Source organism: Ranitomeya imitator, chromosome 1 (genome assembly GCF_032444005.1).
Source record: "Ranitomeya imitator isolate aRanImi1 chromosome 1, aRanImi1.pri, whole genome shotgun sequence".
Classification (NCBI taxonomy): Eukaryota; Metazoa; Chordata; class Amphibia; order Anura; family Dendrobatidae; genus Ranitomeya; species Ranitomeya imitator.
The window spans coordinates 13996699-14016472 of record NC_091282.1 but is presented as its reverse complement, the minus strand read 5'-3'; the positions used below and the strand labels follow the sequence as shown (position 1 = coordinate 14016472).

General features: G+C 45.0%; 1 protein-coding gene across 2 annotated transcripts in view; it reads right to left on the bottom strand.

Annotated features, from left to right (window-relative positions):
- Nucleotides 1-11815: 11815 nt before the first annotated feature.
- LOC138657418 (zinc finger protein 271-like) overlaps nt 11816-19774 on the bottom strand; it is a 46726-nt gene continuing 38767 nt past the window's right edge. For both annotated transcript variants that reach the window (XM_069745199.1, XM_069745198.1), the window contains one exon: nt 11816-13591. In XM_069745199.1, coding sequence (XP_069601300.1) covers nt 12111-13591 — 1481 coding nt within the window. In that variant the 3' untranslated portion in view covers nt 11816-12110. The remainder of the gene's footprint in view (nt 13592-19774) is intronic.

Below are 19774 nucleotides of genomic sequence, written 5' to 3'. Positions count from 1 at the left end.
CCAAGTCCCTCAAACCAATTGGCTGGATTAAGAAAGGAGAAGGTGTCTGCGAAGGTGTCTGCCCACCAACTGTCCTTATAACAGTCATTGTCTTTATCATATTGATCTCTGAGTCTTTGAATATTCTCTAACTTTAACTTTAAAGTACTATTGGGATCTGTATAATGACAGAAAGCGGGTCCAATAACCTGACACATACCACCCTGTGCTGCTGTTAAGTAGTCCAGTACTACAGTATATTGATTAGTGACTATGATAAGTTGGTTTTGGACAACAACAGTAGTATTAAGTATATCCAATATATCCCCAATTTGATCATCTGGATAATCTGTGGCCCTAAACAATTTATCCCACATTTGTGTAAAACAGAACTGACAATTTTATTGGCTATACCCATCTGTACTATTAATCTTTCATGATATTGTACAAACTTATTATTCAAGGATGTTGGAGAATTTAGACTGTCCCATTCGGTTATCAATATTATTAAATGGAAATACGAAAAACCAAAACATCATGTCCCCTTATTTGCTACTAGTCTGTTTGATCAGCTTGCAGTGCGCTACATGGATCCATGTCGGCCTTCCTTCCAGCTTTACTGACATAAGAGTAATGAGGACTTGGTAGGGACCGTCATACAAGGGTTCTAGTCCGTGTTTTCTGACATAGCTTTTCACGACCATAAAACCACCAGGCTTCAAATTGTGACAAGTGTCGGTTTCTGCTGAATCTGGAAGGGAAGAAGACACTAAAACATGGGTGTTAGCAACATTTTTACTAAGCTGAATAACATATTGACAGTTTCTTCTGATAACTACTGAGGCTAGAAATTTGTAACTGAGAACCTAGCACCAAACAATATCTCATATAGGGACAGGCCATGTTTTGCAATAGGGGCAGTACGAATGTGTAAGAGCCCTGGCCATGGAGCCGTAGTCTCCTGCTTCATTTTGGTCAATTGTCCCCTCAGTGTGCTGTTCAGCCTCTTAACTTTCCCACTGGATTGTGGATGGTACGGAGTATGGAGGGCTACAGTGGATCCAAGCATTGTCAGAACCTCCTGATACACATGAAAAGAAAAGTCCGGGCCTTGGTCACTTTCAGCAACTTTTGGAACACCATATCTGCATATAACTTCCATCACCAGTTTCTTTGCTGTGGTCTTTGCAGTCACGTTGGTAACGGGGAATGCTTCTGGCCAACTGGAGAACATGTCGACAACCACCAGACAATATTCATACCTTCCAGACTTAGGCAACGTGATGTGGTCCACCTGGAGCCTTTGGAAAGGATAGTCGGGCTTAGCAAGGTGCTTCGGGGGTACACATTGAAGTTGACCGGGATTGCAGGTCTGACAGATATTACATATACCGTTGAGTGCTGTCAGGACTGTAGAAATACCTGGAGCCCAGTAGAATTTTTGTACCAGGGCAAGGGCCTGTTTTTTTTTTTCCTCGATATGTGGGCCCATGTGCCCACGTGGCAATAGCAGGGTACATCCGCTTAGGGAGACACACAAGTTGGTCCTTTTTCCAGTGACCATTGTCCATACGTGCTCCATCAGCTTTCCACTGCTTCATTTCTTCCTTTGGAGACATTCTCTGCATCATCATTAAGTGGTCTCGCGGGGTCCGGCAGAAAACCTCAGTCTGGCGTGGATCATCAGGTTCCTGTAGAGTCAGTGTTTCTTGTAACTGTTTACGCTGAGAGCGTGTGGTCACCATAGTTGGTATGGTCAGTTCAACGGGTAGGAGAGCAGCAGCTTTTGCTTGCATATCCGCACAGGTGTTACCAACAGTCTGTGGCCTGTTCCATAGTACTGTGCTCCTTAACTTTGATAATGTCGACCTGAGTAGGTAATTTAATTGAGTCCATGAGGGCTTTAACAGCTTCAACATTCTTCACTGGAGTCCCGGCGGTAGTAACAAACCCTCGATTGGCCCATAGGGCTCCGAAATCATGAGCAATACCAAATGCATACTGTGAGTCCGTGTATATATTAGCCCGCCTGTCTTTGGCCAAAGTACATGTAGTAGACAGAACTTGAAGTTCTGCTTGTGCTGACAGTGAGGGAGGGAGTGCAGCTGCGTGCACTACAGTGTCTTCCATAGTAACAGCGTATCCGGTGTGGAATCTGCCAAACTCATCATAGCTTGAACCGTCTTTCAGGGCATTGTAGAGGGATAGCATTAAGCGGGATACATCCGGTATTCACTGACGACAATAAGTACATAGTCCAAGGAAACGCTGGAGTTCAGTCTCATCTTTTGGGAAAAGAAGGGAGCTGACGGCTATTTTTCTTTCTTCTGTGAGGTGTCTGGCACCCTGAAGGAGACAGTGACCCAAAAATATCACTTGACCAAGGCAGAACTGAAGTCTCGAGGCCGAAACCCGACAGTTCAGATCTGCCAGATATTTGAGAAGGCTAACAGTGGCAACAATGGCTTCCTGCTCTGTCTGTGCACACAACAAAAGGTTACCCACATACTGAAGCAGCGTGACATAGGGCTATTCTAACTGACAGGGTTAAAGACACTCGTCCATATTTTTTTTGCAAACTGTTTTGGGCCCCTTGTTGCATAACTGTCCACATCAATTGTCGTCCCTGATAAGTGAATTCCATCAGAAACTGGCAATCTGGGTGTAATGGAATGCTGAAGAAGGCATTGGCGAGGTCGATAACTGTGAACCAAGCAGCATCCTGAGATATCTGGGACAAGAGTATATGGATTAGGCACTACTGGAGTTTCTAGAACAGTAGCTGCATTAACTGCCCGTAGGTCTTGTACCAGCCGGTACACAGGGGGTTGGCCGGGTGGGGTCTTTTTCTTAACGGGAAACAAGGGCGTGTTACATGGAGAAACACAGGGTACCAGGGCACCATTATCGAATAACGTTTGTATTTGCCCCTTGAGGCCCCGCTCCTGATCATGTTTCAAAGGGTACTGATGGACTTTGGGAAAAGGGGCACCAGGTTTGAGAAACACTTTTACTCATTTTACAGGTATTATTGGGGTGAATCTGGGCCTATCAGGGCCATCATAACCGTGGAAAGGGCGTGTAAGATACAGATCTCATTATCCAGCTTGCTCCCCTGCCTTGTCTGTCTATGAAGTGCACATACAGTAATTACATCACCCAGCTTTCCACACAGACTTTCCTCTGCTCCTAGCATTCTCATGGTATGTTTATCCAGCCTGCTCCCCTGCCTTGTCTGTCTATGAAGTGCACATAATTACATCACCCAGCTTTCCACACAGACTTTCCTCTGCTCCTAGCATTCTCATGGTATGCTTCTCAGCTAACCCCAGCTTACCCTGTGTTATTTATGACCTTGTTTACTCAGGCCTGATTGTATGCATCTGGTTCACTCTTAATTCTCTGACCAAGATGACCAGAGATCACTCCCCTCTGCTTCACACCTGAAGCACTTAGTTTGCCATATATTGCATAGCTCAAGTCTGCAATGACTTCAGTCTGCAGTGTGATCCCTTAGAAGTGTGTCCTTAAAAGTGTGGATTACAGTAGAATTAAAACCTGAACTGAACCTGAAGGTAACTGGCCACAGTCATTGTAAACAATGTTTCTGATTGTTTTCACTTTCACCCCTATAATCCTTCACTTTCTGCTACCTGCCCCAATCCCCACACCAATTAAGGAACTGTTCATCTCCTCTTCAATCCTCCCCATCCACCTCACCTCCTCCTCCTCAGAACTGTTCCTTAACATACAATCTTCTGTCTCCAAGCACAGACAGCCCCCTCAGGCCCTCTCCTGCTCCCACCTGCTAACACTTTCTCTGCTCCTTCTTACTGCTGGTGATATCTCTCCAAATCCTGGTCCTCCTCATCATATTCCCACAATCATTTCAACCTCCCACCCACGCTCTAGCACAAACTTCCGTAACCTCTCTAACCTTATACCCATTCGCCCAGCCCCCGCCTCCCCAGTCCCACTAACAGGAGCTCTGTGGAACGCTCGCTCTGTCTGCAACAAGCTCTCCTACAGCCATGATCTCTTTGTTACTACCAAACTTTCCTTCCTCGCCATCACCGAAACCTCTCACCCCTTCTGACACGGCCTCCCCTGCTGCACTCTCTTACGGTGGCTTCCACACACCCCGCCCCAGCAGCAAACATGGCGGAGGAGTTGGTTTTCTCCTGTCAGATAACTGCTCCTTCACCCCAATCCCACTGCCACCCTCTGTTACCCTCCCTTCCTTTGAGGTGCACTCTATGCGCATCTATTCCCCCACCAACCTCCAACTGGCTGTCATTTACCGCCCCCCAGGGCCAGCCACCATCTTCTTTGACCACTTCACCACCTGGCTACTTCATTTCCTTTCTGCGGACATCCCTACTATCATCATGGGCGACTTCAACATACCCATTGACACTTCCTTCTCAGCTGCCACTAAACTTCTATCTCTCACTTCCTCCTTTCGGCCTCACTCAATGGTCTTCTGCAGCCACTCACAAAGACGGTCACACACTGGACCTCATCTTCACCCGCCTCTGCTCTCTATCTAACCTCTCTAACTCACCTCTTCCACTCTCTGACCACAACTTTCTCACATTCTCATCTCTCTCCACTCCATGTCTACAATCCCCACCCCACAAACTTTCACACCCTCGCAGAAATATTAAACATCTTGATCTACATTCATTCTCTGAATCCCTCCTCCCCCTCACAGGCATAAGTTCCATACACAATGCGGATGATGCTGCTGCTCTATATAACACCACAATAGCTGTAGCTTTGGAATTTGCTGCCCCACTTACACATACCAAAGCTCGCAAAATCAACACTGGCACACCAGCCTGACCAAAGAACTGAGGCGAGCTTCCAGGGCTGCTGAGCGCAGATGGAAAAGATCCCACTCTAACGAGTACTTCATCACATTCAAACAGTCCCTCACTACTTTCAAGACCACACTCGCCACAGCTAAACAAACCTACTTCTCATCTCTCATATCCTCTCTCTCTCACAACCCTAAACAGTTATTCAACACCTTCAATTCTCTCCTCCGTCCCCCAGCACCTCCTCCCTCCCCACTCATCTCTGCTGAAGACTTTGCCTCATTTTTCAAGCAGAAGATTGATAGCATTAGAGACAGTTTTGGTCAACAACCCCCAGAGCTCTTCCTCCCGATTTCCCAGCCCTCCACCTCCAAAACCAACTTCTCCACCATTACAGAAGATCAACTCTCCACGCTACTCTCAAGATCACATCTCACCACCTGTGCACTTGACCCACTCCCATCTCATCCCAAACCTCACCACAATCTTCATCCCAACCCTAACCCATCTCTTCAACCTATCACTAACAACTGGTGTTTTCCCCTCAAGCTTTAAACATGCCTCCATCACACCTATCCTCAAAAAGCCCTCTCTTGACCCATCCTCTGTATCTAGCTATCGCCCTATATCACTTCTCCCCTATGCCTCTAAACTACTGGAACAACACGTCTACCTTGAACTGTCCTCCCATCTCTCTTCTTGCTCCCTCTTTGACCGCCTACAATCTGGCTTCCGGTCACATCATTCCACCGAAACTGCCCTAACTAAAGTCACCAATGACCTCTTAACCGCCAAGAGCAAGCGACACTACTCTGTCCTCCTCCTCCTCGACCTGTCGGCTGCCTTTGACACAGTGGACCATTCCCTATTATTACAAACCCTCTCTTCCCTTGGCATCGCAGACTTGGCCCTATCCTGGATCTCATCATACCTAACAGACCGGACATTCAGTGTCTCCCACTCACACACCACCTCCTGACCTCGCCCTCTATCTGTCGGAGTCCCACAAGGTTCAGTCCTTGGGCCCATGCTCTTCTCCATTTACACCTTTGGCCTGGGATAGCTCATAGAATCTCATGGCTTTCAGTATCACCTCTATGCTGATGACACACAGATCTACATCTCTGGACCAGATATCACCTCCCTTCTAACCAGAATCCCTCAATGTCTGTCCACTATTTCATCCTTCTTCTCCGCTAGATTTCTGAAACTTAACATGGACAAAACAGAATTCATCATCTTTCCCCCATCTCACGCGACCCCCCCAACGAACCTATCCATTACAGTAAATGGCTGCCCACTCTCCCCAGTCCCACAAGCTCGCTGCCTCGGGGTAATCCTTGACGCTGATCTCTCCTTCAAACCACATATCCAAGCCCTTTCCACTTCCTGCCGACTTCAACTCAAAAATATTTCACGAATCCGTACATTCCTCAACCATAAATCTGCAAAAACCCTAGTCCATGCCCTCATCATCTCTCGCCTTGACTACTGCAACCTCCTGCTCTGTGGCCTCCCCTCTAACACTCTCGCACCCCTCCAATCTATTCTAAACTCTGCTGCCCGACTAATCCACCTGTTCCCCCGCTATTCCCCGGCCTCTCCCCTCTGTCAATCCCTTCACTGGCTCCCCATTGCCCAGAGACTCCACTACAAAACCCTAACCATGACGTACAAAGCCATCCACAACCTGTCTCCTCCATACATCTGTGACCTCATCTCCCGGTACTTACCTACCCGCAACCTCCGATCCTCACAAGATCTCCTACTCTACTCCCCTCTTATCTCCTCTTCCCACAATCGTATACAAGATTTCTCTCGCGTATCACCCCTACTCTGGAACCCTCTACCGCAACACATCAGACTCTCGCCTACCATCGAAACCTTCAAAAAGAACCTGAAGACCCACCTCTTCAGACAAGCCTACAACCTGCAGTTACCACCGATCGACCAAACCGCTGCATGACCATCTCTACCCTCACCTACTGTATTCTCACCCATCCCTAGTAGATTGTGAGCCTTCGCGGGCAGGGTCCTCATTCCTCCTGTACCAGTTATGACTTGTATTGTTTAAGATTATTGTACTTGTTTTCATTATGTATACCCCTCCTCACATGTAAAGCGCCATGGAATAAATGGCGCTATAACAATAAATAATAATAATATTCATCTGCATAGGGGTTATATAACATAAATACCATCTGACCATCATCTTGGCTCACCAACTCTCTAGGTCTGCTCAGGTGCACTTATACGTCCATCATATTATCTTTGTCTGTAAAATGGGAAAGGTTCGTTCTCAGGGTCAGCCAATTATTTTAGCGTAGCTAGCTAGTCAGAGGGCCTCCAGGGATAATACTCCTGTATCTGTCTTACACTACCTGATGTGGTTGGTTCTCTGGTAGTGGGGGTGACTAGATGACTGGTTGGGGGTGACATGACATGCTGGTCTACAGCTCCTTCCCAAAAGGATTACTGTCAGCTTACTCCCAAAAGTTAATGTCCCCACTACCCACAATCCTGTGTCAGCTTCTTATGTCACTACATGTGATCTTGTCTGGACAGGATTCAGTGTAATTCACCTAGGTTGGGTTGCAGCACAGATCCTACAAGTATTTCTCCAGTCTGGGTTTGTCTGACCGCAATGTTTACAAGTCCATCTGTCTTGTCTTGGTCTGAGAATTAACATGGCGAGGGAGATTTCCAGACACAGGGTTAAAATGAATACTGGAGTATGGGACTGGATTTGTGTAAGGTGGGAGGAGGGCAGGAGCTGGAGTCTGGTGGGCCACTGATAAGGAATGGAGCTGCGTACTTGCAGCTGTGGGGAGGGGGGGGTGCTGAGATTGGAGCAGAAATCGCTGCAGCTACTGATTTAACCCTTGATCTCACTGTTGATACAGAGCGGGTTAAGTTCTTCTGAAAACTTTGTACTACTTTTTTTTTTTTTCAATGCATCGTCCAGAATGGAAGTCTCAGTATCGGGTCTCATTGACATTATTGCCTCTTTCAACTCAGATTTAAGGCCGGACATCAAAACTGCCACAAAAAGGTGTGAATGGGATTTATTATACAGTGAAAACCCCAAATCTTTAAACACTACCATAAGACGCCCATAGAACTTCTCGGCAGTCTCCCCCTTGTCCTGTGTGACATCTGTGAGGGAGGTAGCTTGGTCCGCTAGTCTATCTTGTGCCCAAGCCTTTAAAGCATTACAGAAATCAACATCACTCTCATAGATTCCCCGTTCACATTATACATTATGCCACCCTCAATAATTGGAAAATACCCCTCTCCAGCCTTCACATGGAGTAAGTGTAACAGATCTCTCCGGGGAGTGGAATAAATCTCTCAATTCGCTGCTATTTATCTATAGAAAACCATGGGAGATATTTCTGAATCGGGTAACTAAAGTAGAAGGGGGTGGATACTCATAGCCACTAGCAATGATAGGCATAGCAGGGACTGGTGCTGGCGGTGGCTGATAATAAGTGCCGTCAGCGTTTAGCAAGGGAAAGGTGGGGGCTACAACTCCGGGTCTTCTTGCTTCACAATTGTAACAGACCTGTCTCCACTGAGAATTAGTAACTCTGCATACATCACAAATCCACCCGGCAGGATCATAGGGTGGGGGCGCACTGAGTTTTGGCAAACCAGGATATATTGGAGCTTTGGGGTTAAGGGGCACAGAGCTTACAGTCGGGAGAAGGGACTTGATTTCCTGGGGAGGGACCATATTACCCAACAGGGAGCCCCCCTGTTTCAGATTATTATTTTTAATTATTTGTCTTTCTAACACATTAATCTCAGTCACTTTCTCAGTTCCTTCCTGCACCACAAACATCCAGTTTTTGTCATAGTAATAGACAACTTTCCTTTTTCAACATAACAAAAACAAATCAAATCAGAATTCACTTCCTCTGTTAATCCTTAATTTGCTATATATCAACCACTCAACTTGAAGCAGGTGAATCTTTTACCAATCTTTCAATCACACTGATAACCAAACAATCTCCTAAAACAAAACACATTTCACTTTAAACTTACAATAATTCTTTCTAATTCAATACAACATTGTACTATTGCTTTAAATAAAGCACAGATCTCCCAGCACATACTACAAAGGATAGAAAATTCAGAGAGGAGGCAGCATTGTGCCCCCTCCATACCAGAAACACAGAACAGATAAGAACATCACAGCATTCCTCAACACAAAAGAAAGCAATAGCGCAGCTGTTTGACCCCTACCATCTTGGAAATTTCACACAGAAACGGAATACAGCAGTTCTCAGACTTAATTTCTACAAAACCTTCATCACACAATTCATATGCCAGAACACCTTAGAAAAACCAATGATTTGAGAATATTTTCCTCATCTTTGGGCTAACAATATCAGATTCAACACACAAATTCAAAGTCTTCTCTTACTTCCATGGAAACAGGATTCTCCTTTAGAGCTAAATATCCTTACTTTGTCGTGCATAGTACCAGAGCGGCCGTATATAGTCTTTTCCACTAGGTTTACCTGTCCCCCTCTGGGACAACCCAAAAACGCGGTACTCAGCGAAAGGAGGAGGGCGTTTCAAACTAACCCTCCGGATACCTCTAGAAATACATACTGTATACTTCTATATATTCCTGAGTTACGTATCCTACCCAATCTTCGATCACCTCACCGCGCCTGATTCTAACAATGATCAGGAATTCAGGATATTTTGACTATAAAGAGAATTACATCACTGGTCAATCCGGGGTGTCCGTCCCTTATGAGGTACGGTCCGAGCACTGGGCTCCCAACGGAACTACACCTCTATATGATTCCACCCAAAAATCACCCCACCATCGGGGACAAACCTCAGATCCTCTTTTGCAGCAACAAATACAGGAAAACCACACCAAACGGTCAGTCTGGACAGTATAACTGCCAACTTACCGTGGTTGTTGTGGGGGATGATCAGTCCAAATTTTCCAGTGCCTGTGTCCGCTCCGAGGGTCCTTTGTCTTGTTGTCCTCCGGGGGGGCAGAGGCGTTCCTGTTTGGGGCCCCACGTTTTCGGGCGCCAAGCTGTTGAGGGAGGATCTAAAGTGATCCTTCACGGTTGACTCAGTGATTTCCAGATTAATCTACAGGGCGTTGCCGGCAACTGAAAATGACCAGACGGAGACTCGTGCATCTGTGTGGGGGATCGAGCAGATCTCTGGGCCCCTGTTTATTGTGTATGAGTTTTCATAGTCATACAAATTATACTTCAACCAATCAGCATAAGAATACGCTCACAGTTCTTAACCTATAAGAATACAGGAAAAACTTAACCCATGAGGATACAGGAAAAATGGAAACTACAGATATGGTCATGTCTTTTTGGCATAGAAAAACATATTAACAGATGCCTCAGTCTTGTATAGCGATACCCCCACGAGTCTCTTATCTGGCTCACTCGAGTTAGAATACTCAAGGTCTTTATACCAATTATGAACCATAGACTAGCTGAGTAACAAAATGTTATCTTCGTGAGAAACAGGACAGAGTTATTTCATAGCAGCTGTAATCTTCTACCTAAGTAAATAACAGAATTTATCTTTTACCAACAACAAAATGGAGTCAAAGCACAAAATGGAGAATCTTTCATAATTTGTTCCTTCACAGCTTGACCAGATTGAGCAGCAGGGCTGTTGATCAAAATGCTGTGAGCCCAGAATGACCCAGGATCAGATTGGATGAATGGACTGTCACTCACAATACTGACAGTCCAGCATATACCAGACCCCATTGCGAGGTTGAGCCATTACTCACAGCCTCCCTAGTCCATAGTAAAGATGAAACCATGACAAAAAGATTTCCCACATTCTGAATATGAGAACAGCTTTTCTCTGTACGACTTCACTCAAGTCTAACAAGATGTTGTTTACTAAAGATTTCTCACACATTGATCATGAATATGGCTTATCTCCTGTGTGACCTCTCTGTCATGAAATGGTAATTCAGAACCACAATGGATGTTGAAGTTCAGAGCACAAATAGTGACCTGACAATAACCCAAAAACATAGGACGAGCTCTGAGACGTGGGAACTCTGCTGACCGCAATCTCTATACTATCGTACCACAACTAAAGGCAGCCGTGGATTGCGCCTAACACTACCTATGCAACTCGGCACAGCCTGAGAAACTAGCTAGGCCTAAGAGGAAAACAAGCCTAACTTGCCTCAGAGAAATTCCCCAAAGGAAAAGGCAGCCCCCCACATATAATGACTGTGAGTGAGATGAAAAGACAAACGTAGAGATGAAACAGATTTAGCAAAGTGAGGCCCGACTTTCTGAATAGACCGAGTATAGGAAAGGTAACTTTGCGTCAACACAAAACCCTACCAACAACCACGCAGAGGGGGCAAAAAGACCCTCCGTACCGAAGTAACGGCACGGAGGTACACCCTCTGCGTCCCAGAGCTTCCAGCAAGCAACAGAAACAAATAGAGCACGCTGGACAGAAAAAACAGCAAACAAAAAATAACACAAGCACAACTTAGCTTATGCAGAGCAGCAGGCCACAGGAACGATCCAGGAGGAAACTAGACCCACACTAGAACATTGACTGGAAGGAGAGATCAAAGCACTAGGTGGAGTTAAATAGCAAACGTCTAACGACCTCCCCACATCACCTGAGGAAGGAGACTCAGAAGCCGCAGTACCACTTTCCTCCACCAACGGAAGCTCACAGAGAGAACCAGCCGAAGTACCACTTGAGGCCACAGGAGGGAGCTCTGCCACAGAATTCACAAGACCTCTCTTCAGAGAAGACGTGATTTAAAAGATTTACCAAATTCTGGACATGAATACGGCTTATCTCCTGTGAGTTCTACGATGTTTAACAAGTTGTGATTTCTCTGTAAAGCATTTTCCACATTGTTGTTGAGGGAGGATCTAAAGTGATCCTTCACGGTTGACTCAGTGATTTCCAAATTAATCTAAAGGGCGTTGCCGGCAACTGAAAATGACCAGACGGAGACATGTGTCTCTTTTTGGGGGGGATCGCGCAGATCTCTGGCCCCCGTTTATTGTGTATCACTTTTCATAATCATAGAAATTATACTTTAACCAATCAGCATAAGAACACGCTCACAGTTATTAACCTATAAGAATGCAGGAACAGTCTGCACGTCAAAGTCTCGTAGAACAATACACCCTCAGTCTCATGTCCTGTCCAGGTTGCAACAATCAAGGTCTCATAACAGCTGTGAACTTTAGGCCTAGTAACAAAATTTATATCAAAACAGCAATATGGAGTCGAAAAGTACAAAATGGAGAATCTTTCTTAATTTGTTTCTTCACATTGTAAACATGAAAACAGTTTCTCCCCTGTATGAATTCTTAGATGTGTTACAAGATTTGCTTTTTGTCTACAACATTTCCTACATTCTGAACATGAATATGGCTTCTCACCTGTATGAATTCTCTGATGTATAATAAGACTCCCTTTATCTGCGAAGGACTTCCCACATTCCGAACATGAAAATGGCTTTTCTCCTGTGTGAATTATCTGATGTCTAATAAGATGCCCTTTTTCTGTGAAGGATTTGTCACATTCTGAACATGAAAATGGCTTTTCTCCTGTGTGAATTCTCTGATGTGTAATAAGACTCCCTTTTTGTGTGAAGGATTTTTCACATTCTGAACATGAAAATGGCTTTTCTCCTGTGTGAATTTTCTGATGTCTAATAAGATGCCCTTTATAAGTGAAGGATTTCCCACATTCTGAACATGAAAACAGGTTTTCTCCTGTGTGAATTCTCTGATGTCTAATAAGACTCGCTTTATCTATGAAGTACTTCCCACATTCTGAACATGGGTTTTCTCCTGTGTGAATTATCTGATGTCTAATAAGACTCGCTTTATCTCTGAAGTACTTCCCACATTCTGAACATGAAAATGGCATTTCTACTGTGTGAACTCTCTGATGTGTAATAAGACTCCCTTTTTGTGTGAAGAATTTCTCACATTCTGAACATGAAAATGGCTTTTCTCCTGTGTGAATTATCTGATGTCTACTAAGATGCCCTTTAACTGTGAAGGATTTCTCACATTCTGAACATGAAAATGGCTTTTCTCCTGTGTGAATTCTCTGATGTATAATAAGACTCCCTTTATCTGCGAAGGACTTCCCACATTCCGAACATGAAAATGGCTTTTCTCCTGTGTGAATTATCTGATGTCTAATAAGATGCCCTTTTTCTGTGAAGGATTTGTCACATTCTGAACATGAAAATGGCTTTTCTCCTGTGTGAATTCTCTGATGTGTAATAAGACTCCCTTTTTGTGTGAAGGATTTTTCACATTCTGAACATGAAAATGGCTTTTCTCCTGTGTGAATTTTCTGATGTCTAATAAGACGCCCTTTTTGTGTGAAGGCCTTCCCACATTCTGAACACGAAAATGGCCTTTCTCCTGTGTGAATTCTCTCATGTATAATATATGTTGATTTCGTTGTAAAGCATTTCCCACATTCTGAACAGGAGTATGGCTTCTCTCCTTCATGCTTGCTTTGAGTTAGATAATCTGAGCTTTTAGTAAATTCCTTGTGACACTGAAATCTTGTATCCACTTTGTCATCTGGAATTGTGGTAACAATGCACGATTGCTCAGGAGAGGGTTCCTCATAATTAGGAGGATTATAATAAAGTGAAGTACTGTGAAGTCCAGGAGGTCCATGAAGGGTAATGAGGTTTCCTCCATTAGAGTGCTTCCTTATATCTTCTTTTTTACAATTTAGTGATAACAGTTTATCACAAGAATTTCCTATAAAGATGAAAGAAAAAATTCACAAAAGGCATTTTGAAATTTGATGGAGCTCAAAATGAAGACGCTCGTCAGTGAAAGTACCGGTAATAAGGAAGACAACTACATGCCATAACATTATCACAATAGGTAAAGTGAATAACATTTATAAAATGGTGACATTGGCACAAACAGACCTCAAAAAATTAACCTTTATTAATGTATTTAAAAGGGTTAAAAATACTTGATTATCTTATAAAAGTGAAAAATGGAGAGTCAATAGTGGAAAAAAAATATCTAGGACTAATCTCTGCTTAGATGAGCCCTAAAGTTCATCCTATCTGCCAGCGGAGGCTATTATTATTTATTTATATAGCACCATTGATTCCATGGTGCTGTACATGAGAATGGGTTACCGTATATACTCGAGTATAAGCCGACCCCCCTAATTTTGCTACAAAAAAACTGGGAAAACTTATTGACTCGAGTATAAGCCTAGGGTAGGAAATGCAGCAGCTACCGGTGAATTTCAAAAATAAAAATAGATGCTCCATACCGTTCATTATTGCCCCATAAGATGCTCCATATAAAGCTGTGCCATATATAATGCTCCATACTGTTCATTATTGCCCCATAGATGTGCCATAGAAAGCTCTGCCATATAGTGCTCTGCACCGTTCATCATTGCCCCATAGATGTGCCATATAAAGCTGTGCCATATAGTGCTCTGCACCGTTCATTATTGCCCCATAGATGTGCCATATAGTGTTCTGCACCGTTCATTACTGCCCCATAGCTGTGCCATATAGTGCTCTGCACCGTTCATTATTGCCCCATAGATGTGCCATATAGTGTTCTGCACCGTTCATTACTGCCCCATAGCTGTGCCATATAGTGCTCTGCACCGTTCATTATTGCCCCATAGATGTGCCATATAGTGCTCTGCACCGTTCATTACTGCCCTATAGCTGTGCCATATAGTGCTCTGCACCGTTCATTATTGCCCCATAGATGTGCCATATAGTGCTCTGCGCCGTTCAGTATTGCCCCATAGCTGCCATATAGTGCTCTGCGCCGTTCAGTATTGCCCCATAGCTGCCATATAGTGCTCTGCACCGTTCAGTATTGCCCCATAGCTGCCATATAGTGCTCTGCACCGTTCAGTATTGCCCCATAGCTGCCATATAGTGCTCCGCGCTGTTCAGTATTGCCCCATAGCTGCCATATAGTGCTCTGCGCCGTTCAGTATTGCCCCATAGCTGCCATATAGTGCTCTGCGCCGTTCAGTATTGCCCCATAGCTGCCATATAGTGCTCTGCACCGTTCAGTATTGCCCCATAGCTGCCATATAGTGCTCCGCGCTGTTCAGTATTGCCCCATAGCTGCCATATAGTGCTCTGCGCCGTTCAGTATTGCCCCATAGCTGCCATATAGTGCTCTGCGCCGTTCAGTATTGCCCCATAGCTGCCATATAGTGCTCTGCGCCGTTCAGTATTGCCCCATAGCTGCCATATAGTGCTCTGCGCCGTTCAGTATTGCCCCATAGCTGCCATATAGTGCTCTGCGCCGTTCAGTATTGCCCCATAGCTGCCATATAGTGCTCTGCACCATTCAGTATTGCCCCATAGCTGCCATATAGTGCTCCGCGCTGTTCAGTATTGCCCCATAGCTGCCATATAGTGCTCTGCACCGTTCAGTATTGCCCCATAGCTGCCATATAGTGCTCTGCGCCGTTCAGTATTGCCCCAAATCTGTGCCATTGCTGCTGCTGCAATAAAAAAAAAAAAAAAGCCATACTCACCTCTCTTGCTTGCAGCTCCCGGCGTCCGGTCCCGGCATCTCTCCGCACTGACTGATCAGGCAGAGAGCGCCGCGCACACTATATGCGTCATCGCCCCCTCTGACCTGAACAGTCAGAGCGCAGAGACGCCGGGAAGATGGAGCGGCGCCCGGCGGCTGGAACGGGGACAGGTGAATATAACATACTTACCTAGTCCTGGCGGTCCTGACGCTCCCTCTGCCTGTCACACAGTCTTCGGTGCCGCAGCCTCTTTCTCTATCAGCCGTCACCGGCACCGCCGATTAGAGAAATGAATATGCGGCTCCGCCCCTATGGGAGGTGGAGACGCGTATTCATTTCTCTAATGAGCAGTCCCACGTGACCGCTGAAGAGGGGAAGAAGCTGCAGCACCGAAGACCGTGGGACGGCAGGGGGAGCGTCAGGACCGCCAGGACTAGGTAAGTATGCCTCAGCGCCCTCTCCCCCTCACCCGCCGACCCCACCGCTACCGTGACTCGAGCATAAGCCGAGAGGGGCACTTTCAGCCCAAAATTTTGGGCTGAAAATCTCGGCTTATACTCGAGTATATACGGTACATACAAATTACAGACATCACTTACAGTAAACAAACCAACAATCACAGACTGATACAGAGGGGCGAGGACCCTGCCCTTGCGGGCTTACATTCTGCAGGATGGTGGGGAAGGAGACAATAGGTTGAGGGTTGCTGCAGCTCCAGTGTGGGTGAGGCGGTATCTCCGGTAGTGATGAGGTTGGCACCCTGGTTGTAGACGTGATGACACCCCTGCTGATAGTCGGTAGCCCTAGGGACCCTAATGCACTCTGAACATCCTACACACTATAATATACACAAAAAAACACACACATACAAAAACAATTAAAGGGAGTACCCAAGATATAAATATCTCGTAGTTATTGCTGTATGTTCCAGGAGGGATGCAGACAAGAGGTGTAGTTACATTAATACCCCAACAAAGATGATATGGCCAGAGCATGCAATCACATTAATAGTCATCTTTGGGGCTACAATTTAGACAAAGAAAATCTATGATCCATATCGCTAATACACAGCGCTTATAATATTTACATGGTCTAGAATATCACTAATGGAACGCCAATCAAATGGGTGCACAGTCAGATATCACATGACAAGATACCATTAGATAATTAGCTCCTTTTTGTTCACTTAATTCAAAAGCCTAATGCCCAATGTGATATCTTCTGTTTGCCCCCCCCCACAAAAAATGGTGCATAACTGAACATAAATTCGCCATACAAAAATCCCTCACAATATACCGTAGGTATTAATCCACTTCTCTCCTAATTTCAGAAACCAGCACATAACTGGGTACAAAATCCTGTATAAAAGACATGAGAAAGAAATTCCACACAGTCGTGGTACTTATCCGCCATTCTTCGCTCCCTCTTATCCCGACGCGTTTCCCCCTTAGGAAGTATAAGGCCGGGGTCACACAAGAGAGGAATACGGACGTATTCACAAAAACAACGCATTGCACACGGACCAATGATTCTCTATGGGGCAGCTCCCACCAGCCGTACATTTCTCTGCCATATTCAGGATCCGAGTGAAATCGCAGCATGCTGCGTTTGTCACCGTATTGCGCAAAAAATTCCGCCAATGAAAGTCTATGGTGGCGAGAAAAATACGGATTACACACGGACCATGCATGAGACTTGCGAGAAATACGCAGCGGTGTTCTGTAGAAAAGCCGGTAATTCAGTGCGGTGTACAGTAACATCACACTGACAGAATAGAATAGAGAAAATAAATGTCTACACGTAGTATAGGGGTATATATAGAAGAAAAATAGAGCAGCACAAAGACAGAGTCCGGGTACAGAGCCCCCCAGGCAAATACCAAACCTCAATATATAAATCCAGACAAATTGCAGGCAGCGCAGCGTTTATAGTGAAGAGGAGCTATTTAATCAGCCCAGAGGGCGACGTTTCGGTGCCACCAGGAACCTTTCTCAAGCAGTGAACATGTGAAAGTGCCAGGTATATGAAGAGTATACATGATTATAATCATTTGCATTAATCATCATTGTAAGAGCATGTAATTACATTACAATTAATATGCATAAAGTGCAGGCAGTGATACAGGAATTATTCATCACATAAAGTGCAGTGCATGAATATAGATAGAAAAGGCAATGAAAAATCTGCATTTAGACACCAATTGGTAATGATAAAACAGGTGAGCAGCCTTGTTAATCACATCCGTGACTTGTCCCACTCCCTTGTGTAAAAAAAAAATAAAAATATATATATATATATATATAAACAGAAAAATAAATGTACAGCGGTGTTATAGCACGGTTATAATTCAGCTCTCATCTTGTGATAATATAAAACACCATAGTCGTACGTCTATCATTTTCAAGCATGTTACAAAGGAACGAAACCTCAGCGCTGCAATATATTCATATAATGACTGATAAGCTACAACATCTTTATAAATATATAAACAGAGAAACTAAATATACAGCACATAGAGGGTTAATATAGCAGCACTTTGTTATTGAACAATATTTGTGTCACTATAAGTATAATGCTAATAAAAATCACATCGCACCATAGATATGAGACTCGTTCTCCAGCAGGTTCTACAGAGGATTCCCATTAATATGAGATATTAGAAGGGCTGGGAGAAATCCATAAGGGTGAGAACGCCCCATTACTGGGGACCCACCACACGGGGAATGGGGGAGACACAAGCCTCGCTAACGAAATGGGTCTCATCCCATTGTTTTATCACATGTCTGTTATGATATCTACATTTTTTCGTGTGGGGCATTCTACCAGTATGTATTAGGGTTTACTGTAGGGGATTATATTCCTCTCCCCTGAAGGACTGAACGTATTTGATAGGGTTTTGTAGGTTTTTATCCTTATTTTTTCAATTATTGTTATCTAATAAAGTATCTATTTTTTTATGGGGGGTTTTTTCTAACTGTAAAACATTATTACTTTCCATTAGTTTATTTATTAGTTTAGTAAGTCCCAGGCCAACAGTAGCAAAGTCCCACCACGTGCTCTTCAGGGCTAGCACACCCAACACCGAGGTTTCTCTCAGGACCTTGCACCTGTACCATCCTGGTCTGCACACTCAGACCACACAGGACCCCTCTGCAGTGTCCGGCCAGGACACAAGGAAGTGTGTCCACACTTGCAGACTCCCAAACACTCACCATGTGCTACACACACCTCCTTTACATAGGTGTAACCACACCCAGGTACCTGAGAGCAGGCGCCCACAAACCACCTTCCTTGTACGACCCCGCAGCCATCTTGGGTCCGGGGGTCTCTATGGAGACCATCAGGACAAAGAGATAGCATTGTGTTGTCCTGATGAAAGCGCACAAGGAGCCCCCTCCCTGTGCGATCCTCCTCTATGTCGATGTCACTACTGACAGCGGCATCAGAGGGCTAAAATGCCCACAACTGATTCTAGCACCGATCGTGGGCGTTGCTGCGGGGTGTCAGCTGTCACATACAGCTGACACCTGCACACGATAAGTGCGGCGCTCAGCGTGAGGCTGCGCGATCGTGCTGCCGTACATATACTTCTCTTTGCGGGAACACACCTCCCGCAGAGCAGTATAGGTGCGGCGCATGTCAGAAAGGGGTTAATGACTTCAGATTTATTATGTTGCAATAGTCTCCCACCGATTTCTTCATTGAAAACAGACCCGAGCAGTAACAGAGACCCCATTCTGACTCTGGCACTGGAACCACTGCTCCTGAATTCACCAACTTCTTTACATCTGCAGCAGCCTTGTTGTGACCTGGGGAGATTGGATAGTTGTCAGGTGGAATCTTCCTTGGGTACCTGCACGAATTGTATCTTGTAACCCTCTGCTATCGTTTGCAGTATCCATGGGTTCTTGGATACCTCTGTCCGTGCCAGAATAAAGTTGTGGCGCCTTCCCCCCACTTTCCTTGGGTCCTTGCTTATGTGCACTATTTGCTGAACGGGAAAAGGCACGTCTTCCTTTACTGCCCTTCGGGTAGCCCCATCTACCGGTCTTCCCTTTACCTTTGTATTCCGGCTCCTGACTGGAATAAGGATGAAACTTTTTTTAGGTTCCTCTTCTGGAAACCCCTTCTTCTCATCCGACACCCTTTCCAACATGTTGTCCAGTACAGGACCAAACATTCGAAGGCCAGAAAAGGGGATGGAGCACAATTTAATTTTAGAGTGACAACCCCCTGACCACATTTTCAGCCATATTGTTCGCCTAGCTGTATTGGCTAGCTTCTCATTCCTTGCGGCAAATCTAATGGATTTTGCTGAGGTGTTCGCCGTAAAAGCTGTCGCCATTTTGAGTAATGGCATAGATTCCAACATCTACTCTCTAGGTGTCTTCCTTAGATGAGAC